At 42.4% G+C, this 24,443-nt stretch overlaps 1 protein-coding gene across 1 annotated transcript; it reads right to left on the reverse strand.

Annotated features, from left to right (window-relative positions):
- Positions 1 to 1,872: 1,872 nt before the first annotated feature.
- Positions 1,873 to 22,525, reverse strand: FCRL2 (Fc receptor like 2). The gene is given in 12 exon segments (XM_078355327.1): positions 1,873 to 3,190; positions 3,287 to 3,315; positions 4,850 to 4,915; positions 5,164 to 5,249; positions 6,138 to 6,162; positions 12,256 to 12,375; positions 12,630 to 12,908; positions 13,795 to 14,082; positions 14,951 to 15,235; positions 15,493 to 15,750; positions 21,135 to 21,155; positions 22,436 to 22,525. Coding segments are annotated over 12 exon segments (1,524 nt in total). The 5' UTR covers positions 22,467 to 22,525; the 3' UTR covers positions 1,873 to 3,154.
- Positions 22,526 to 24,443: the final 1,918 nt, after the last annotated feature.

Consider the following 24,443-nt stretch of genomic DNA (forward strand, 5'->3'; position numbering starts at 1 on the left):
CAGCAAAAGAAATAATCACTAGAGTGAACTGGCAAGCAAGAGAAAGAAAAAAATTTGCAATCTACCCATCTGACAAAGGGCTAATATCCAGCATCTACAAAGAACTAAAACAGATTTACAAGAAAAAAAAACCCATCCAAAACCAGGAGAAGGATATGAACAGACACTTTTCAAAAGAAGACATTTATGAGGCCAACAAACATATGAAAAAATGCTCATCATCACTGATTATTAGAGAAATGCAAATCAAAACCACATTGAGATACCATCTCACACCAGTCAGAATGGCGATCATTTAAAAATCTGGAGACAACAGATGCTGAAGAGGATGTGGAGAAATAAGAATATTTTTACACTGTTGGTGGGAGTGTAAATTAGTTCAACCATTGCAAAAGACAGTGTGGTGATTCCTCAAGGACCTAGATATAGAAATTCCATTTGACCCAGCAATCCCATTACTGGGTATATGTCCTAAGGATTATAAATCATTCTATTATAAAGACACATGCACACGAATGCCCATTGTGGCACTGTTTACCATAGCAAAGACCTGGAACCAACCCAAATGCCCATCGATGATAGACTGGACAGGGAAAATGTGGCACATATACCCCATGGAATACTATGCAGCCATAAAAACGATGAGTTCATGTCCTTTGTAGGGACATGGATGAACCTGGAAACGATCATTCTCAGCAAACTGACACAAGAACAGAAAATCAAACACTGCATGTTCTCACTCATAGGTGGGTGTTGAACAATGAGAACACATGGATACAGGGAGGGGAGCATCACACACTGGGGTCTGTTGGGGGAGATAGGGGAGGGAAAGCAGGGGGTAGGGAGGTTGAGGAGGGATAACTTGGGGAGAAATGCCAGATATAGGTGATGGGAGAATGGAGGCAGCAAACCACATTGCCATGTATTTACCTATGCAATTCTGCACATGTACCCCAGAACTTAAAGTGCAGTAATGTGTGTGTGTGTGTGTGTGTGTGTGTGTGTCTACTCCACTGAGTCATTCAAAGGTGGATTTAATACTTTTTGAAAAAATCTGTAATTTATTTCCATGGTTTTGATCAGTTTTGTACCTATAGATCAACCAATCCAGAAGAAATGTTTTAACACAGAGCCTTACGATCACAGAAATTTTTTTTAATGGGAGTGATCAGTAAAATATTTCCAGAAATAAACATGAATAACATTGCATCTAAATTTGAATAAAAAAATATCAGTGAAAATGTGCATTCACAGCCATAAAATTGAAAAAAAAAACACATGCACACAATGAAGGGAACAATAGGGGGCAAGGTGGGATGGTTAATGGGCACAAAATAATAAAAAGAATGAATAAGACTATTACTTAATAGTGCAATTATAATCAATAATAATTTTATATTTTACAATAACTTAAATATTGTAATCGAATTTTTTGATGCAAAGGATAAATGCTTGGGAGGATGGATACCCCATTCTTCATGGTGTGATGATTACACATTGCATGCCTGAATCAAAATATCCCATGTACCCCATAAATATATACACTTACTACGTATCCCATGTACCCCATAAATATATACACTTACTAGGTACCCCCCAAAATTTAGAATTTTTTTTTAAAAAGAAGAGAACAATAGACACTGAGGCCTGCTGAAGGGTGGAGGGTAAGGAGAGGAGAGGACTGAAAAACTACCTATTTGGTGCTATGCTCATTACCTTGGTAAGAAAATAATCTGTACACCAAACCCCTGTGACATGCAATTTACCCACATAACACACCCACATATGTACCCCCTGAACCTAAAATGTAAGTTGAAAAAAAAAGAAAATGTGCATTCACAGAAGAAAAGAAATATGATAGTATTAAATCCATAGAGTGTTTATATTTTATTCTATACACTTACAAAAGTAATACAACAGTTTATTGCAAATACCCACATTTACTGTGTCAAAAAGCACGTTTTTGCAAATATAGGCAAACCTTGGTGATATTGCAGGTTCAGTTCCAGGTCACCAAAATAAAGCAAATATTGCAATAAAGCAAGTCATAAAGATTTTTTTTTGTTTCCCAGTGAATATAAGTTATGTTTACATTCAAATCTATGCACATAAAGAAGAAAATCTGGAGGAAATGGATAAATTCCTGGAAACACACAATCTCCCAAGATTGAACAAGGAAGAGACAGAAACCCTGCATAGAGCAATATCAAGCTCTCAAGTTGAATTAGTAATAAAAATCTTACCAACTAACCAAAAAGCCCTACACCAGCTGAATTCTACTAGATGTATAAGAATAACTGGTACCAATCCTACTGAAACAGTGCCAAAAAATCAAGAAGGAAGTTCTCCTCCCTAACGCATTCTATGAAGCCAGCATCAGCCTGATACAAGTATCTGGCAGAGACACAATGGAAAAAGAAAATTTCAAGCCAACATTCCTGATGAGCATATATGCAAAAATTCCCAACAAAATACTCGCAAACTGCATTCAGCAGCACATAAAAAAGTGAATACACCACAAGTCCTGTTCTCATCACTTCATAGTAGTGAAGGTGAGACCTTGTATGTCTTATTCATTCTTCCCTCAACTCTTTTTTTTTTTGAGACAGAGTCTCGCTCTTGTTCCCCAGGCTGGAGTGCAATGGCGCGATCTCGGCTCACTGCAACCTCCGCCTCCTGGGTTCAGGCAATTCTCCTGCCTCAGCCTCCTGAGTAGCTGGGATTACAGGCATGCACCACCATGCCCAGCTAATTTTCTGCATTTTTAGTAGAGACGGGGTTTCACCATATTGACCAGGATGGTCTCGATCTCTTGACCTCGTGATCCACCCACCTCGGCCTCCCAAAGTGCTGGGAAGGCTTGAGCCACTGCACCCGGCCTTCCCTCAACTTTTTACATACTGATTGCTTAAGAGAAGGCAGCAGAAATAATTTATTTGCACAGTGTCTGGATGTAGTAGCACTTCAATTACTATTAATAAGTAAAAGAAGATACTGGAGAAGGAAAATGATCAGAACAAAAATGATGACAGGAGATGCTCATTCTGGCTGTGGCAGGTGATAAGCCTCGAGCATTTTCATGAGGTTTTATGGCAAGTCTTAATCATGCCCCATTCTTGTTGTTGATCTTCCCTTCTGGTTCCTCCAAGTGTTATTACTTCTTCACAGAAGAGTAGATGACTTGAGAGTCCTGGGAGAGACATACAGGAATAAGGACCTAAGTGATCAAGGAAATAAATATGGTGGAGGAAGGAAAGATCAAGAACTTCCAAGGAGTCTAGCTCACCTTGTTCTCCAGAAATGTCCTGATGTTTGCTGTTAAGAAAAAAGTAATAGTTCTGAGCCCTTGCATTCTCACTTAGGCCTCACTCCCAGACTTCATGCCCCAGAACACAGAACTACTATGCTTAGTGTGTGGAACTCCATTTTCTCCTGTTCTGTAAAATCCTTCTTAAAGTTGTTAACGCTGAAGTCCTTCTAAGACTCTATCCATCATCCAAGCCCTCCACCACTTACTAACAAAGCCCTTCCCTTCTCTAATGCAACTTCCCATAGGTCGCTGTCTTTTTAATTTTTTCTTCTTGACTTCTCTATTACAGAATCCTGCCAGGGCTGTTTCCTGTTGTTTCCCTATATTCCTGTGTGGTTCACCTCACTATATAGAAGGAAATCGGAGCAGAAGCATAGATAACAGAAGACAGATTCTCAATCACACAGCATTTTGAGTGGTTGCAGGTGCTGCTTAGTGATGTCTGCTTCTTTTCCCCTTCTTTCCAGGTATGCATAGTGGGATGAAATCTCTTTTCTTCTCCTGAAGATGTATAGCTAGAGGGCTTGGAAAACAAACATCCAGTGAAAATGAAGGCACCTTTTTGATTCTGCTAGGCTGGTCAGAAAGAGAAAGAGAATGATAGGGTAATCAGTTCGCTATAGGAAGCTGAAGTGGCACAAATCTAAGCAAGGCAGGCAGAGGACCCAGCTTCAGAGGAGAGTAGCTAGATGACCACTGACCAGGAAAGCAGCCAAGCTGTCAACAGCCACTGGCTCCCTCAGAGGCAACCAGGAACACAGGAAAAGGACAGCTTTTAGGGTTGTGGGAATAAGGGTTACAGTTTTAAGGGCACTGGAGCAGAAGCTTAAAGGACATTCCTCTGCACTGCTGCAGAGCTCCACAATTCCTGCAAAGCTACACGTCAAAGTAAAAATTCTCTAGATCAGGTTTTTTCCTCCAGTTGCTCTTCCCATCCCATGTGAAGACTGCAGATCCTTCAAAAGACATACTTTCATGACCCTGATCACCTAAGAGAATCCTGGACCTTGGACATGCTCATTCTTGCCTGATTTCCTTCTTTGCCTTATATTTTAGATTCTCCCTGACTATCTAACCCCATTCAGATGAAGACTCATCAGACCATGCTCCCTGCTGAATTGACAGATTTCATATCAAGGGCAAGCGATATATTAAAGTTGCTACTGCCGGCCAGGTGCAGGGACTCACACCTGTAATCCCAGCACTCAGGGAGGCCAAGGCAGCTGGATCACTTGAGGTTGGGAGTTTGAGACCAGCCTGGCCAACAGGGTGAAACTCTGTCTCTACTAAAAATACAAAAATTAGCTGGGTGTGGTGACACATGCCTGTCATTCCAACTACTTGGGAGGCTGAGGCAAGAGAATTGCTTGAACTTGGGAGGCAGAAGTTGCAGTGACCTGAGATTGCACCACTGCGCTCCAGCCTGGGTGACAGAACAAGACTCCATCTCAAAAATAAATAAATAAAGCCTCTATTGCATACAATGCATCACTTTCTTGGGAATACACATCTGACAAGAACCACTTGGCTTTTTCTCACCTGAGTCTTCTGGCTGCTGGCTGCTCCAGACCTGAGAGTAAACCACATCCGTATCTACAGAGCCCACTGCAGAGAGAAGACAAGAGTTCACAGATGTTGGTGGCCAAGGGTTCAGACTTCATACACATCTCCCCAGACCCTGGCTTAATGATCCGGAATGGCTTCCTCCCAACTCCAATACGATTCCGAGAGAGTCATTTGTTTATTGGGAATGGCTGGGCCTCAGGGGTCGGGGTGGCTAGACGGGTCTCTACTTCTGTCTCCTCTTTCTTTTCTGCCTCAGCCTCAGAGCCCCTCCCAGTGGAGAAACTCACCGTTGGCATACACTGGCTGCAGCTCCTCCATGTCTGGGATTGGGCTGGAATGGGTGGATGCTTGAGGATTTGGCCTGGAAGCACCTCTGTGAGAAAGTGAATTAACTGCATGAGACTCCAGGGCTGTGAGTGAGAACAGAGGTGAGACAGGCTGGGGAGAGCAGGTAGAAGCCAGGGCTGTGAGTGAGAACAGAGGTGAGACAGGCTGGGGGAGAGCAGGTAGAAGCCAGGGCTGTGAGTGAGAACAGAGGTGAGACAGACTGGGGGAGAGCAGGTAGAAGCCAGGGCTGTGAGTGAGAACAGAGGTGAGACAGGCTGGGGAAGGGCAGGTAGAAGCCAGCGCTGTGAGTGAGAACAGAAGTGAGACAGGCTGGGGAAGGGCAGGTAGAAGCCATGCAATGATGACTCTATGCTTGGGTGATTTTATGTCCCTTTTACAGACTACTTTGATTTGGCGAAAATGTTGTTCCTCATCTTTGGCTTTTCCAAAAGTTATAGATAGACAATGATATTGCTCCAGAATCATTTTCTTTCTTATAAACTGTCATAAAAATTTGCCTGCCTTTTTCCCATTGCTTTATCTCTCTCTCTCACTCCTTCTTGTACTCTGGATTTATATTACATATCTGTAAGACAGTATGTCCCTTGAGGAAATAACATTTTATGCATATTTTCATTCCTCTAAATACCTAACAAAAACTTATTCATTATATGTGTTCAATAATCTTGAATATATGAATTCATAAATTAAGTTAAATGTATCTAATCCTATACAAGATAACACCTAGGCTCATGTGGACCACAATAAAACAGTGCCCTGGTGGTGTAAATGTGATGCGGTAGAGACAAGAGTATCACAGAAAGATGCCATGTAATTACATAGCCTCAATCTATGTACAGAGTTCAGTGGATATTTAAAACTGTGAATGAAGGAGACCTCTAGAATTAAAATTTTTACTAGAAAGAATTCTCACCTGGGTTCACTAGTTGCATAACGTTCTGAAAAGCAAATAAAAGAAAAGTCATTCAGGGAAGGAAGCTTTATCTCTTAAAATTCTGACATGATTTAACTATGTATAATCAGCTGGCAAGACATAGGATATAGAAGAGCAATCCAATTGTATTTCATCTAAATGGCTACATATTTATTCCAACACAACTAGTTGTTAGAAAAACAATTCATTCTTTTTTTTCCCCACTGATTTATAATGCCACTTCAAATGGCAAACCCTGCATGAACTGGTAAGTGTTTCTTGATTTTCTATTCTGTTCTATTGTCTCTTTATCTATTCGTGTACCCGTACAATGTTATTGTAACTATCATAAAATGTAACATATTTTAACCACTGATGACACTAATTTTATCTTATTACTCTTCCGTAGTAGATTTTATGCAGCCATTCTTAATTTGTAAATGTGTGCGATACCTAGTCTGTAGCAGTGATCTTGGGGCTGGGCTGAATACTGACCTCTGTAAGGCACAGCAGGCCATCTGTTGCACCATTTTGCTTTGCAGAGAGATGTAAAACAAGAAACGCAGCATATCACCATCGACACATCAGCTGTGTCTTCAGAGGGAGTTCTCATAATGATGCAGGAGATATTTTCTAATCCTCCAATTAGGAGCTCAGGAAACAATGCCACATGGATGTGTATAGGGGCCAGCCTGGCTCAAAAGCTTCATGCTTCATAGAAATCATTATCATTTGTGACATCTGTGAGTATATGAGTGTAGCTTCCAGAGGTCACCCCGATAAGACACATGCTAAATTTCAAGAGTGCACTTGAGGATACTCCGGTTGTGCTTCCCATCAGGCTTATATAATCCTGGTCAAAGCCCTCCCAGTTTAGATGCAATTTGCCAATCATGGAAAATGCTGCTAGCAGCTCTGCCAATATTTCAACTGTGTTAAGTTTTAAGGAAAACAGTGCTAGGAAATTGACTTGGACTGAGTTTGCCAAGGACAAGGTAAAACTTCTTCATAATTAGCTTGTTTAGTCTTCAAGGAAAGGAATGACCTCAGAATTGTCTGCCAAGCCAAACTGTCATTAAGGCATGTCAAGGGGAAATCAGTCATATTCAATCACGTATTAAATCTGTGTGTATGTTTCTAGGAACTCCTTCCTGAAGAAATTATTTTAAAACGGACCAGAATAGTTCTGTCTAAGCACTTTTGAATAATAACAAAATCTGATGATACATTGGTTCACAAAGAAAACCTCCAAAATATTTCAAAAATGAACATGATACAAATAATATTCTTTGATCATAATGGAACTGGTAATTCATAACAAAACTATGGAAAAATTGACATATGTCTATAATTTATCAGTTTAAAGGAAGCAAGTCTTAAGCAACTGAATACATATACAAATATATAAGAAAAAGAGGAAAACTAAATATCCAATTTGTCCAAAAGAATAAAACTAACAAAGACGAAAGGTAATAACTAACAAAGATGAAAGCAGAATTCTAGAATTAAAAAGCAAAATTGGTAGAACAAATAATAAATTCTAAGTTTTACCCTATAGGAGATAGAGGTGCTATCTTTCTAGATGATTACATTTCAAAGGGACAGCTCCCAAGTCCTAGAGATAGACATTTCTGGGTTGTAAAACTGGCAAGAGGCTAAGAGAAATTTGTATCTCAAAGAAGCAGAGAGAGGATTTACAGTTGCAAGTTTTCTAAAGTAAATACTCTAAGAAAAGGGAGATGAGGAGTATATAGTCAATCTGAGGACACTATTAAGGCCAGCTTGGTTCGGGGAGGAGTGCCCCGTGTGGACACATGCCTGAGGAATCTTAAGGAGCAAACTTCCTCTTGAAAAGCAGGTGAAGGAACATTCATTTCAGGGAAGATAGGGTCATCTGCCTGAGGCAGGAGCTGCATATTGACAGGTGGGTGCAATGGTGTGTGAGTGTTCTTGTGGATGCATCTGAGCCCTGTGGAAAAGAGGCCTAGCTTGAAGCCATTTAAAAATCTGCCCAAGATGACTGCCTGAAAGGTATGGGGTATGGGGTTCCAAAATGAGGGTGGAGGGGAAGGGGAAGAAGGCTCTAGATTCTTAGAAACTGAAGAGAGATGCTAAGTGCTCAGCTAGAGAAAAATGAATCACCTGCAAGAAGGGTAGGTAATGTTAATAGTTGGGGGGCTCTGGAGAATCCAGAAGCATCCCACCAAAATAAGAGCTGATTTTCTCAATCCAGCAAACCTGGAGAGTCAGCTTTTTTGGAGCCAGAGGAAATCAGTGCCAACCACAGGGGCTTCAAAAACAGAAGCTAGTTGAGGAGAGAGAGAAACATCTGGCTAGAAACCTTTACACACTGCAGAAGGCTGGCCTGAGGAGGGTCTGAGGTGAGTGGGTGGGAGCTGAGTGCTTTAACTTTGTGATTCAGAAAGCTTTTCATCGTTATTGCATGAGACCAAGCACACTGATTAATAAACAAGGACTCTGGAGAAACTACGTTTTTTGTTGTTGTTGTTGTTTGCCTAAAATTACATAAAAGTGATATGGTTTATCTGTGTTCCCACCAAAATCTCATCTGGAATTCCCACATGTTGTGGGAGAGGCCCAGTGGGAGGTAATTTCATCATGCGGGCAAGTCTTCCCCGTACTGTTCTTGTGATACCGAATTTACATCTTTGGTAAATTGCCCAGTCTCAGGTGTGCCTTTATAAGCAGTATGAAAACCAACTAATACAAGGAGTAAGTGGGTAGACTATGGGCCTACCTGAGATTTCAACCAGAGTAAGGGAAAATATAAGCCCCTAATAGTGAGTGTGAATGGGCATCGGGAAGAGGGAGACAAAAAATTAAGTTTTATGGTTGTACCCCAAGAGTACCCTGGCTCAATGAATCAATTACAATAGCAAAAATCAATCAATATTTCAGGATTAAGCTTAGCAAGAAATGATGAAAGCCTATATAAGTAAAACCCTAAAATACTATGACTTAAAATTATCCATGCTCTTGGATAGAAAAATTTCTCATTATAAAACTGTCAATTCTTCCTTAGTTAATCTCAAAATTTAAGAGAATTCTAACAAAAACAATTTCTTGAGAGATACTTGATTAGATTGCTTGTGGGGAAAAATAAATAAGCAATAACATCCAGAAAAATTCCGTAAGAATAACATAGTCATGATGGGAACAAGCTTGATAGAAGAAATAAATGTATTGCTACAAAGCGAAGGCATACAAACCATACACACAAACACACGCACACACATATTGACATACACACAAACAGAATAGAGCACTAAAGTTAGATCTGAATAGTATTTGACATTTAGTATAGCTAACTGTTTTTATCCACAACACTTCTGTCGCCGGGTGTGTGAGTCTTTTTTCCCCCATACCAGTCAATTTTCCAACTCTTACAATTAATCTCAGTTCTGAAACTACTCAGAGTTAGTGTAGGCCCCACAGGTAGAGGGCTGTGTCCCGCAAAACTGCCCTCAACTCCAGATGCCAATAATATGTCATGGGCTTCACATCCTTCTGACCAAATGGTTATAAATTGGGGATTCTCATACTCCCTTCTCAGTTTCAGTAATTTTCTATATAGAACTCAAAGAAACACTTTTTATTTTAAAGGATATTATAAAATACACAAATATAAAACCAGATGAAAAAAGTTAGGTAAGGCAATGTCTGGAAGTGTACTGGACACTGGAGTTTCCATTTCCATGGGAATGGGGTGCTCTATCCTCCCAGTACATAGATGTATCCACCAACTGGCAAGCTCCCCAAATCCCATTGTTTAGGATTTTGATAGTACTCCCATTACATAGGTATGATGGATTAAATGATTGACAATTGGTGGTTAGATAAATCATTAGTCCCTCTCCTGTCCTCAGAGGTCCATAGGTGGGGCTGGAAGTTCCAACCCTCTAATCACAGGGTTGATGTTTCTGAAAACCAGCTCTTATCTTGAAGCTATCCAGGAGTCCCTCTGTTGAGACTCATCTCATTAACATACCAAAGACCAACTCTTCTATAAGAACTAGAAAGGCTGGGCAAAAGACTTTTAAAGTCTATTTATAAGCATTGAAAAGGCACTAAGATAGTGAAAAACTGCTGAGACAGGAGAGCAGAGAGGATCAGGGAGTGTGAGGATAAGCCCACCCAGCATGGCTTTGCCCTCCACCTGACCACACCAGAGCACACAGCCTAGAGGCCAGGGAATTACCCAGCCCAGTCCACCACGATGGTACCTAATCCTCCTCCAGGGGGCCTGAGGTTGGGTTTACCAATCCTGCCACTATCACCCCAACTGATACCTACCCACATGCACCACCGGCAGGTCTGAAGTCTGACCTTCCCAGCTTACCACAGCTACTACCAACACCAATATGCACTGTTTGGGACTCAGAGGGTAGTCCTGCCACTGTCACTGCCATTGCCCAAGCCATGCTGGCTGCCCAGGGGCCTGAGGACCCTTTCCCCTGCCTGGCCCAGCATTGCCACTACAGGCATGTGATTAAGTCACTTGGAGAACCAATAATTGGCACACTTTTTGAATACTTTTTGAAGAGAATTCAAATTATTGGGGTCCCAGATGACAAAGACAGAATGAAAAGATTAGAAAAACCTATTTAATGAAATAATAGATGAAAACTTCTAAAGTCCAGCAAAAGATTTAGACATCCAGATACAAAAGCCTCTGAGATCTTCAAACAGATACAATGCAAAAAGGTATTTCCCATGACACACTATAATAAAACAGTCTACAGTCAAATATAAGGAGAGAATTTTTTAAACAGCAAGAGAAAAGCACCTAATCACCTATAAACACACAAACACACACACACACACACACACACACACACACACACTCCATCATACTAACAGTGAATTTCTCAGAGAAACCTTACAGGCCAAGAGAGAACGAGATTAAATATTCAAAGTACTTTAGACCAAATTCTACTAAATGTATAAAGAACTAACACCAATCCTCCCCAAACCATTAAAAAAAAAAAAAAATTGGAGAGAATGAAATTCTTTAACCCATTCTGCAAGGATAGAATTACCCCGATACCAAAAATGGACATGAAGACAGACAACAAAGAAAACTCCCAGCCAATATCCCTGATGAACACAGACACAAACATCTTCCTCTAAAGAGGGGAGGGCTCAGGGAGAAGAACCTCACTTCCGGAACCACTTGCTCCATGGAGCATTTGCTGATTCCAGAGAGGACAGTCAAGAGGCTTGTGCTTTTGATAGTGTTGTGGGATTTAAAGACATAGTACATCAGAACTCATGGTGATATATGCGGAAATTTTTTAAATGTGGCTTAAAATTCTTTGACAGTAAAGAAGTAAAGTCTGTGCCCTCTCCACTGATATCTGGGCAACTGTGAAGCACCAGGACACAATAACTTTGTGGTATAAGTGATGCAACATCATAATTTTTGAAATTAGTTGATTAAATGTATTGCAGCTTCATTACCACACTTGCTTTTGCAGCCTGAACCAGCATGTTAAAGGTCTGACTGTTTTGAGGTCATCATGCTGTGAGGAAATCCAGGTGATGCTGAGAGGCTCTCTCTGAGTCTCAGCTGAAGCTGCAACACATAGCCAGCATCAACAGCCAGACATGTGGGTGAAGATGGCTTCTTATGATCTATATCATAGATCCAAGAATTCAAGGAGTCAGTGCTCTTTTCTTAAAGAAGGTGGCTAATACTAAATGGATAAATAAAAGAAAAAAGAGCACATTAAATTGTTTTAGTTCTTTTAAATCTAGCTCCTCATTACATTTTGCTCCATCATACGTAAGGTAATTACATCTATTGAAAATTATTAAATGGCAATTAAGAATTAGAATTTTTAATTTAAGAGTCAAACATGGAGGGAACGTGTAAATATTTTAATCTCAAGTGACTATGCACAGGGGACAATGACACATTGTATAATTAGCAGTATGACCACATTGAGCATTACATAGGACTTTGCAGAATTTGAAGCCTAAGAAAAAAATTATTGAATTTTGGAGGGTTTCTTTTCTTTCTTTTTTTTTTTTATTTCAATCTATATCAGTAGTAGAAAGGTCAGAGCAAAATATGGAAAATCCAAATAGTAGATACAACCTGATACCTTGTGGAACAGCCAATACAACAGCAAAGCAACAGCAATGAAACCAAGGACACCAAACAGTCCCCCAAGAACTCTGGCTGTCATGAGGTCTCTTCTATGGCCATCGGGTCCTGAGGAAAGAAAGCAGTGCTTCAGCGCCAGAGGTTAAAGACTTGGGCCCTTCTTGTAAATGCTAAGTAGGGATGGTAAATACAAATTCATGGAAGAGGTCACTGAAGTGTAGTCTGTACTCTGTAGTGTGGGGAGAAGAGGAACAGCTGGACGCTGAGATCAACTCCCCCCTCCTCACGCATAGCAGACGTCTCCAGACTGGTGAGACACAGCCATTGTCATCATACTCTGTATCCAGGTAACACCCACCCACCTGAGATGGAGATTGGCACTGCCTCACTGCGCTGGGCCCCGAGGCCATTGTCAGCCTCACAGGAGTAGTTTCCAGAATGTTCTGCAGTCAGAGAAATGTTGAAGGAGGCTCCTCCTCCAGAGGGGGCTGAGCTGTTCCCCAGGGTGACATTCTCATGATAAAACCAGTACAGGATCGGGGAAGAGCCTCTCTGGGCCTCACAGTGAAGTGTCAGCAGATCTCCCACCACAGCCTTGGGCCTGGGAGCCCTGAGGGTGAGGACCGGGCAAGACACTGGAACTGACAGACACAGAGGGGTTATCAGAAAAGATTTGTGATGCTGCAATAGATTCACAAACTCCCATCCTGCAGGCTCAGCAAAGGGCCTGGCCCTGTGGGTATTGTGTACTTCCCATTCTCACATTCCCACTAGAACAGTCAGAGGTAATTTTCTCAGCAATATATTTAGAAGTTTGGGGAGAATATCAGTTCTGGGGTGCTACCTACAGACATAGTCATATGCTGTTCTCATCTGATTGTTTCCTTGTGCCCATCCGGCCCTCTTTTTATTTCTTTTGTTTTGTATCCTGTAACTTTTTATCAGGAAATAATTATAAGATTTCTATAATATTATAGTTTTTCCTAAGAAAACTGATACATAGGAGCATTTCCAAGCATGTATTCTGGTGTGTTTGTTCAGCCTGGTTCAGGACTGTAGGAATGGGTTAGAACAGAAATGGCCACGTGGCTACCAGGTAATTTCCCACACCAGCAAATCACCAATGCCGTGTCTCCCTTTGGATGCAGTCTCTGCAAGGTAGAAACACTCTAATCACTTTGAAGGAAATGACATAAGATGAAGCAGGCTGTTACTACTGTAAGCCTTTTAGATCCGTGGCACTCCCTGGCCCAGAGCCCCAAGGTGTCATGTAATAGATGTTTTATTATCCTATTGTAGTGTGGCAAGAATGCTTATGCTTCATAATCAGTTGCATTCCTCTTTATATTTCCTTGCACAAAAGGAAACAGGTCAGCAGGCTAACCTGCAAGGGTAACCCATTTGCAAATTGCTTTTGGTTCTCCACAACACGAATCCCTGGGGCCTCCTGAAATTTCCTCGGGACTCCTGTGTACCATGACCTTGGTTTGGGAATTTCTGGCGGATGTGAATGAGAGTGTCACTCACTTCTCACAGGTATATTCACCACCTTGCTCTGGATAGGCTCGTGGCCGTTGTCAGCTTGACAATAATATTTGCCGGCATCACTCTCCTTCACAGACAGGATCTCCAGCTCTGCTGACAGGGAATGCTGGGTTTTCTTTCCCAGACTGGTGCCTGTGGCCTCTCTGTACCAGGAGAAGGTGACATTTCCTGTACCCCCAGCCACTGAGCAGAGCAGGATCAGTCTCTGTCCTTCAGTCACTTGTCCCCCAGGGGCCCGGGTCTCCAAGCTCACATTAGAGATGGGAATTCCTAGATGGGTATAAGGTAACAGGTGAGAACTCTAAGGGAAACTCTGGGAATAGGGTTTGACTGATTCCATTCTCTAATGCAAGGAGTGGGAATGTGGAGATTGTATAGATAATCCATTATAAGCATTCCTATGGAGGTAAGGAATCTATGACAACTATCCTTGAGGAATGTGGACAAAGATCTTTGTATGTCCTAACCCTGGCTAATTTCATGGATGGTGATATTTAAAGAATTTGTGATGGATCATCCACTCCATGAGACAGGAAGCTGTTCAATTTTTTGGAAGAGTCACTGGCAGACAGATGCCTTTTACACAGAATATAGACGGCACAGATATCATCAGTCCCGCCTTGGAAAGTCACAGTCTCAATAACAATTCCCCTATCATTCCTAATTTCAAGCTTCAACCAAATACAACTTCTCCTCTGACCGCTCCATTCACTCAGATCTGCTTTTCCTGATGCTTCAGATAGTGCTATACACTATAGCACCACATCGCCTTCAGATAAGTCAAACTGGGTTGCAATTTCAGCATGTGGAGACATTTGGAAAGCCATTAGAAAGCAGGTGGTTTGTCTTTCAAAGTACCCCACCCACTGCTAAATGACAAGGCATATGGTCAGTGATCAATCAGGGCTTGATCAATGAATATTACTTAACTAATTAAAAAAAAAGATGATAAGGGGCTTTAGTCCATTTCTGATTCTTATGAAGAAAGAAGCCAGGAGCAACCTGGAGGGTTTTCTAGCTTAATGTTCACTTTCTTCAAGGACAGGAGTTGAACAAGGAAACAAGACGACTAGCAATTCAAACTGAGGCTATAGCACTCCTGTCTTTTCTCTCCAGGTCCAGCCTCACCGATACTTACTCCGCACACGAATCTGGGATGGGAGGCTCTGTTTTCTGACCCTGGGAGTCACCGTTTCTGCCTTGCACCAGTAAGAGCCTGTGTCGTCACTCCACATGGCAGGAATCTGGAGCTCCGGGGAGCTGCTCCAGCCTGACCCCAGGACCTGGTTTTCTCTGAGGAAGCAGAACTGGAGCTGAATATACAGCCTTCGTGGAGAAAGCCGGGTCTCACATGTCAGGCTCACTGGACCCCCTTCGATGGGCTGGAAGTCACTGGCTGTCAGCACAGGATGTTGAAACAGCTCTAGAGAGAAGGATCACAACAGTCCCCAAAGCAGTGAGGTCTAAGGTCCCTGCTGAAAAGCCCCTGGTAAGAAGCAATTCCAGCAAACAAGACATTCAGAGCCAGACACCTCTTACCCATCATGGCTCCCTTGATGGTCAAACCACAGCGCTCCAGTCTGTATTTGGCCCATGAGCAGCTTCCGCCTGCAGAGTACCCACCCTGCCTTGCTGCCGTGGTCTCTCACCCAGCCCATCCCAAAGAAGTGAGGGTTTTACCTTGGACTCTGATCTTTACTATATTTGAATTTTGATCCGGGAACAGGAACTTTCCTTTGGTCCTACAGAAATAGTGACCACTGTCACTTAAAACTGCACTTTGGATACGGAAACTTGAGACTTCTTTGAAAACAGATAACTCTCTGTTATCCTTGTAGTAAGCCATCGTCTGGATTTTCCAGTTCCATTCTCCCTGGCATATCAGAACGATGCTGTCTCCTTCAAAGACGGAAGAGGGCGCCAAAAGGGTCAGCTCGCCTGCAAGGGAAGGAGGGAAACTGGATTTGCCATTTCTGCAGAGAACCCAGACAGTCTTTGTGGCAGGGAGGTGGTCTTAGGCATAGCCTCTACTTCTTTAGACAATGTAGAGCTCCCAACCCACGCCTCAGTTACTGACAGCTGCATCCCATGTTTCTTGAGGGGATATGAAAGCTTGTGCTGCTATAACAAAATGCCATAAACTGAGTGGCTTATCAATAACAGAGATTTATTTCTCACAGTTCTGGAGGTTGAAAGTCTGAGGTCAGGGTGCCAGCATTGTCTGGTTGTGGTGAGGGCCATCTTCTAGCCTGCAGCCTGCCAACTTTTCCCTCACATGGTAGAAAAAGAACCAGCTAGCGCTGTGGACTGTTATAAAGGCGTTAGTCCTATTCATGGTGGTTCCCCCTCATGATCTCATTACCTCCCAAAGCCCCCCCACACAAATACCATCACTTCTGGATTAGGGTTTCAACCTAAGAATTTGAGGGAGATACAAACATTCCGTCTATTGCAGGGGTGTCAAAGCAATCTTGATTTTTTAATGTTTAATTTTTTAATGTTATCAGAAGGAGCGTTCTGATAAACTCCTCGTCTTCAGCTTTCTCCATCACTGACACCACACAGGGAAACCACTGTCCTCAGCGGGCACTTTATTTTCTCATCCCCCATGCCTTCGTCCAGCCCTCAGAGCTCTACACTGTCTTATAAATTCAGGTCTCATCCCTTCTTCTTGCCTCGCCAGATAAAACCATCAGGTGGCCTGGATTATTGGAAATGAGCCAGTTACTGGAATAAGATCCAGTATCTTTAATTCTCTACTTGAATGCTTATGGAAAATATTTTTCTCATCTATTCAATGAAGTAGAGATTGTTTTTAATCCAAGACTCACTTCCTAGAGACTGATCATATACGGAAAAAAGCTATCGCCAAAGACAAATGTCTTCCCCAGAGGTTGCTTCCTTATTTTGACTCTATCACTTCATTTATTTATGGTACCAGACTATGTTTTGTGTTTGTGACATCTTCATGATATTTTAGGATTATAGTAGAGGATTTTGACCACAAAATAAGGAATTAAGTTATACCTCAAATAAAAATCTTCTTGGGCCGGGCGCGGTGGCTCACGCCTGTAATCCCAGCACTTTGGGAGGCCGAGACAGGTGGATCACGAGGTCAAGAGATCGAGACCATCCTGGTCAACATGGTGAAACCCCGTCTCTACTAAAAATACAAAAAATTAGCTGGGCATGGTGGCATGTGCCTGTAATCCCAGCTACTCAGGAGGCTGAGACAGGAGAATTGCTGGAACCCAGGAGGCGGAGGTTGCGGTGAGCCGAGATCGCGCCATTGCACTCCAGCCTGGGTAACAAGAGCGAAACTCCGTCTCAAAAAAAAAAAAAAACCTTCTTATCACTATTCAGTTGTATCATGACTGTTAGATGTGTAGAAGGAAGTAGAAATCAATAAAATGAGCAATGTGATGACTCATAAAATACTACTGCAGAGCTAGAGCCAAAAAGTCACAGGAGATTCGTGGAGTTTGGAAAATGTATGGCTGTTCCAACAGAACTAGAATTATCTGTTGGACATTAGGGAACAATCTAATTTTTTTAATGAAATTAGAAGGGCAGAATAGGTGTGTTGGAGAAACAACTAAGTTAATTCAAGACTTGTGCCCTCCTTTGCAAATGGACACTAGATCTCATGGAAACGCCACTGTGGGACTTGGAATCCAGCTGACTTTTAAACCACTGGTAGAGTCTTCCTCCACAAACAGAAGAGATTCCTGTAAGAACGCCCCTGGTGATATGAAGAGGAGTCATGACTAGAGGCGCTGTTGGAAAGGGCAAGACAGGCAGTCTCACTGGCTCCAGCTACCGCCGGCAAAGTGAGATTTTGAGTTGGTCCTTAGAGATGATTCGTGTCCTCAAACTGCTTGGTAAGAGGCAGACTGTCCCAAGAGCAAGCTGGAGGATGGAAAGCAGTGAGGAGTGGATGATCCTGAGTCCCTAACAGCAGACCAGCTAGTGGGAGCAGTGGGGTGAGCTGACTTGCAGCCCCCGAGAGGAATCGCTGGGGGGAGAGAGGCTAAAGCTCAGAGGTGGGAAAGTCAAGATGCAGCCAGAGAGTCTCACCAGGGGATACTGATCGATTTCAGTTCTCAGAATTTTTAACCTAGTGGTGAAAAGCCAGATCATACTGCTTTGAATCCAAGTCTACTATTGTTACCTGTGTGATACCAGACAAAGCACTTTACTCTTTGGACCTTGGTTTTGTAATAAACTCTCCTATTTTTCTAAGGAAAAAAAAAGAAATATTTTTACCTTTTTCCTTCCCCTAACTCCTACTTAGCTCTTTAGGAATGCAATCAGAATCTTTACCTTCTCTCCACAAGCTACTCCTTGCACTGAAAGCTTATCTATGTGTTTACTTAAAGGTTCCAGAGATAGAAACTTGAAGCAAACCAGATGCCTCCAGAGCTCTCTCCCCCCAGAAAATTGCCTCAGTTTACAACCTAGCTCTGCCCACATTGTGCCAGCCAGACACATGCCATCCAAAGCAAGTCATGTAGACTTGTGCCACCTTGCTCCCTCCCCTGCATGCTGTTCACACCAAGTCCCCCTTTGAAAGCCCTTGCCTTCTGCCCCAGAAGCTGAAGTGGTACTTTCAAGGCAGGAGCCTGTACTGCTTCCCCTCAGCTAAGTTTTTGAATTAAAAAGTCATTTTCTTTCCTCCAGATCTCTCTCTTGTTAATTGGACTTTGTAAGCAGTGGGCAGCTGGACCTGTGTTCGGTTACAGTTTGTCATCTGAGAAATGGAGCAACAAAGAGCATTTGTCTCTCATCAGCCTGCCTCAAGGATTCTGTGAGAAGCACACAATGGTGCTGGCATTTATGGACCACTCAGCCACACATCTTCACAGCCTCAATGGGGGATGCTGGCATTTATGGACCACTCAGCCACACATCTTCACAGCCTCAATGGGGGATGTCTTTGTTGCAGAGGCTAATGATGGCTGAGGAGGAATAAGAGGACATCATAACTGCACTTCAATAGCAACCAAAATAATGGGTTTCAGGTCTGTGAGATGGGTGGATTCAGGGATACTGAATAAATGAAGGTGATTTGAAGTCAAAGCCCCAAAAGTGATGTCCTACCTATGAGGTAGACAAGTTGGTCCACAGTTTCATATAAGGGAACCCAAAGGGTCAGAATAGGCTTTGTGTGAGAGTTTGTATCCACTTGCTTCCAGCATGGCAGTGACTGCTCTGATTCCAACCACCTGACAGTTTGGAGACCTCAGCAGAAGTGTGCTGGCTCCACACTGGCTGTCATTGGAGTGCAATCTCAAGAGCTCTAATTTGTGTGCACCGTTAGTGGAGTGCAAGGAGTCAGAGGCCCTAGAAGGGAAGGGCAATAAGCCCTAATGCTGACATGTCCGTCCCCACGGAGTTCCAAATCCTCCAGCAACTGGCTGAGAGTGGCTCTCTCTACAGAGGTGCCCAATAGAATCTTCCTGACCCCCAGAGAGTACAGAGGAGAACTGCATTGGAGGGTCAGTGGTAGGGGGCAGGGAGAAGGGTAGGTTGTGAACAGACAAGTTCTTGGGAAAAGCAGATAAGAAGGGCACAAAGATTTAACTCGGGGCAAGATGTACAGGACTGAATCATGTTTTTTCACAAGAATTTCACTGAAAAGTACCATTACAGCATTAACCAAAAGCAAATGGTATTTCTCAGAACATTGCATGAAAGGACAAGGTCCCAGGTGGTGAGTGCAGCGTATGGGTGGGGCTGAAAAGAGGAAATGGGGTAGAAGACCACGTTGAGGCAATGGATGGGGACAGAAAGACCTTTTCAGCCGCTATGCTGATTAGCATTTTCAAACCTTGCAGGGGAGTGTAATTCTCAACAGACCAGAAACTTTTCCCTGGAGACAAGACTGGGGTTCAGAGGCCAAGTGATGCCCAGCCTACTTAGCAGGTATATAGCAAAGCCATCATTTCAGTTTGGTCTTTCTGGCTATATAAGTCCTGCTCTTTCCAACACCTCATGCTGGACTAAATTTCCTATTACTCTTTTTAAAAAGAAAAGATCTCAAACTTGAGAAGACCATCTCAATTTTCTGAGAAGCTCTTGTGCAAGGAAAGGAAAGGTAAGAGAATGAAGTGGCTGTTGTCCTGTTCTCCGAATGGTTGTAAGTGATTCACTTCAGGGAGCCTGCCACCCGGGCATGATTCCACTAATGGTCAGAAACCTCCTGAGTATTGATTGAGGTTTCCTCTGATTTCCATCCAGACAGACAGTGGAGGGATGGGTATCACAGGGTGGAGCTCTGGGACCTTATGTGGGCAGAATGAATGCAAGAGACCAGACTTGTTCCTCAGCAAGCTCCACATAGGACCCCTGAAGTTCTCCCTGGATGCTCTTGTTCTATTCAACGTGAGGCTGGGATCTGCTTATCCCCACACTGTTCCTTAGAGCTCAAAGAGCCCCTTCCACTTGGGAGCCAACATTCAATAGACAAGGGAACAATTCTCCCTTACTTTAGACTTTGTCTTGGCTCATGTGAAGATTCTGTTTACAGAATAAAATATATTTTTCCATTGACTTTCTTCACTAAGCACAGATTTAACTCAGAGTAAAATAAAATTAGCTTTATTTCTGTCTTTATGATTAGAACAGTAATAAATGTATTGTTAAAAACTCAAAACATACTAAATCTAGAGCAGGGGTTGGCAAATTATGGCCTGTGGGCTGGCCAACATTGTTTTGGTAAACAAAATGGTATTGGCGTGTAGCCATCCTCATTCATTTACATATGGTCTTTCCTGCTGCCACAGTGACGGTACTGAGTAGTTAACAGCACACAGCTGAAAAGCTTAGCCTCTTTACTCTCTTGCCTTTTACAAGAAAAGCTTGCTGACTCCTGAGCTAGAGCTAGAGAAGCAATGAGGACACAGGTTTATTGTGACCCTGCAGAAGTTTGTAGTTCTGACATTTTCCTTTATGAATAACTGTTCATTCAGCGTTCAGGCAGAGTATTGAGGCCTTACAGTCCTATGGGCAGGAAAACACTCCTCTCCAAATTGCTCTTCTCTCCAATCTGTACGCCTCCTTTCAGATATTACTGACCTTCAATACAGCCAGGCTTTCAAAGCAGAGGCAAGCATCTGGGACCTTGAGAAGCTTGGGTGGGACCTGGGTCGTCCAGGCACGCAAGCGGTGGTGGAAACAGGCTGCGTGACCTGAGAACACGTCGGCCTGGAGAGCAGTAACGTTAGGACGTCTTCACAGGCTTTCCAGAGCCACCTTTACAGAACCCTGGAGTAGCTGGGTAACTGATACACCTGAGACCGAGAACAGCAAAGGAGACTCACCTGCCTGTTCATTGACTGCAGCTGTGAGGAGACCAAAAGCCAGAGATTAGCACACAGCATTTGCCCTCATAATTGACAAATTTTTATTACTCTGGTAAATTGCTCAAAAACTTCTTTCCATTTTTTCTCCCTTTTCTGTTTCCCTAATCTCTCAAGATGTGTGCTCGAGGAGAGACTGAATTGTTAGTAATGAGAGATTAGGGAAATAGATTGCTTAGTCACAAGGCGAGTTGCAAGCCCAACCCTTGACTAAAGGGATTGTCGAGAATACCCACATTAAATATGTAGTGACTCTCCTTGATTTCATTTTTCTTCTGCTATCCCCCGCAAGTCTATCTCACACTCAACTTTTCAAGTGGTAGACAGACGTGACAGCATGATCATAAAGGGCTCATCAGGAAACATACATCATGAGAGTTCAAAGAAATCAATAAATCAGTCTTTTTCCTGTGGCCATATTTTACGTTAGAGCCCTTTTATTCCAATAACAAATACTTATTTAGTGCCTACACAGCATAGAGAGAGGAATCTCCTTTTTTTTTTTTTTTTTTTTGAGATGAAGTCTTACTCTGTTACCCAGAATGGAATGCAGTGGCGTGATCTTGGCTCACTGCAATATCCACCACCTGGGTTCAAGGGATTCTCCTTCCTCAGCCTCCCAAGTAGCTGGGATTATAGGCACCTGCCACCATACCCAGCTTATTTTTGTATTTTAGTAGAGACGAGATTTCACCATGTTGGCCAGGCTGGCCTCGAACTCCTAACATCAGGTGATCCACCCGCCTCGGCCTCCCAAAGTGCTGGGATTACAGGCGTGAGCCACTGTGCCCGGCCAGGAATCTTATTTTCTAGCAGCAGCTGTCATCACCCTCATCGTCCATGATTAAACAGAAGATTAGCAAAGGGTTTCAATGCATCTGCTGAACCCAAATCTTACAGACAACAACTGAATCATCGGAGTTCATGGAGGAGAAGGGCAATGCTAAATGCTAATGTTATGAACATTTTACTATGAGGACATATTATTCAATGAGATCTAAGACATTAAAATGGCAATTCATGACCAGCAAATGGCAAAGTGTTCTACCTTGAACACTAAGCATTGTGCTTAATGCTTAGTGGATGTGCAGCAATTTCATTGTCCTCAGCCTACTTCTTCACATCTGCCTCTGAAGCCCAAGCTGGAGGAAGGACCTGAGCACCCTCACCATTCCCTGTGTCCGATAAAACCTCCAACCTTTTGGGAGCTGTAGATCTCATTCTGCTGCCACCTCAGTTCTCAGCCAAATTATTGAACTCACCAAAGATGACCAGCAATGACCACAGCAGCATGAGGGCCTGATCCAGCTATTTGAAAAGAGATGTACTCTTGGCCACAAACTGGAGCCTCTGAGCAGGGGATGAAATGTGGTTTTCAGAGTAGGTTTTGTATAATTAGCAAAAAAGGAAGTAGAAGATGTCACGATGTTTGGCCATTATCCTTTGTCCTGTAAGGGCTAAAACAATTATAGCTGATCCTTTCAATGCCAGAGAAATTCCATACCCTGACACTCATGATGAGAGCAGACATTTACATATGGGTGGTAATGAGTCAGACACAGTTCTAAGTGCCTCATGCTTACAAAGTTATTTATACCTTCAGCGAGTTTCTGAAGTTGGCACTATCTCCTTTCACGATTGAGGAAATTGAGGCACTAGTAAAGATAAGTGTCTTAGCCTATTAGGGCTGCCATAAAGAATACCTTCCACTGAGTAATTAATAAAAACACAACTTTATCACTTGTAGTTCAAGAGGCTGGGAAGTTTAAGATCAAGGCACCAGTAGATTTCGTTCTCAGGCCTCAGTTCTCAGAGATGGTGTCTTCTATGTGTCTTGACACGACAAAAGGGGCAAACAAACTCCCTCAAGATTCTTTTACAAGGAGACTAATCCTTTTCATAAGAATTCCACCCTCATGACCCCTAAAGGGATCCACCTTCTATTAATGAGTTAATGAAATTCATTACTGATTAATGAAATCAAGGAGAGTCACTAAATATCCAATACAGGTATTCTTGACGTTCCCTTTAGTCAGGGGTTGGGTTTGCAACTTGCCTTGTGACTATACAATGAATGACAGCTCTGTGCTCGAGGGAGACTAAACTGTTAGTAATGAGAGATAAAATAAATAAAAGGTGTCCACCTTTTATTCTTATTGTATTAAGTATCAAGATAAGAATTTTTCCAGGACACAAACATTCAGACCATAGCAGCAAGCAAAATGATCAAGATCAGCATAGTCAATTTCTAGTAGTAACAGAGCTGGGATTCAAAGCCAGGGAGCCCAGTTCCACAGTCTGGCTCTTAAACATTGTGCCATATTATCTTGATATATTATTTCTGAATGTCCTTAAAATAATAAGGCCATTGTTTCAATAGCTCATATTTCTTAAGTAAAATTTTCTTTTCTTTTTCTTCTTCTTTTTTTTTTTTGAGTCGGAGTTTTGCTCTTGTTACCCAGGCTGGAGTGCAATGGTGCAATCTCGGCTCACCACACCCTCCACCTCCTGGGTTCAGGCAATTCTCCTGCCTCAGCCTCCTGAGCAGCTGGGATTACAGGCACACACCACCATGCCCAGCTAATTTTTTGTATTTTTAGTAGAGATGGCGTTTCACCATGTTGACCAGGATGGTCTCGATCTCTTGCCCTTGTGATCCACCTGCCTCGGCCTCCCAACGTGCTGGGATTACAGGCGTGAGCCACCGAAGTAAAAGTTTCTTTAGTCAATCGCAGACTTTCTAGAATGATATTTTACTAGACCTTAAAACACTTGCTGCATATTGCTGAAAACATTGCCATTTTTCCTTTTGTACTCCAGGCTGATCCTAATCTAGTTAACCCACACAGAGCAAAGCAGGCGTCATGTGAACACCTTTTATCACGCTCACTTTGATCAGATATAGTCCCGGTGGATGTTATCTCATAAATGATCCTTATGCAGGATGAAACTCTAAACCACAAAATCATAGGTCCTTTTAAACTGGGCCCTACCTGAAAATATTCATAGACTCTGCGTAACCTGTTCCGGTACTTACATTTACCTGAATACTTAACATTGAATTTTTAACAACGGAATACTTAACACTTTATTCTCACTATTATCATAGTTTTTATTTGAGAAATGCTTATTTTTATATGGGATGGTCATTAGAGCCTTGCTTATAAGAATATAAAAAGAAAATACACAATATCTCACAAGGAGAGATGAGGGTTAAAAATAAGTTACGTGTCAAAATGATATGGAAAACCAAACAGCCATTAGAATAAT

The sequence above is a fragment of the Callithrix jacchus genome, chromosome 18, assembly GCF_049354715.1.
Source record: "Callithrix jacchus isolate 240 chromosome 18, calJac240_pri, whole genome shotgun sequence".
Classification (NCBI taxonomy): Eukaryota; Metazoa; Chordata; class Mammalia; order Primates; family Cebidae; genus Callithrix; species Callithrix jacchus.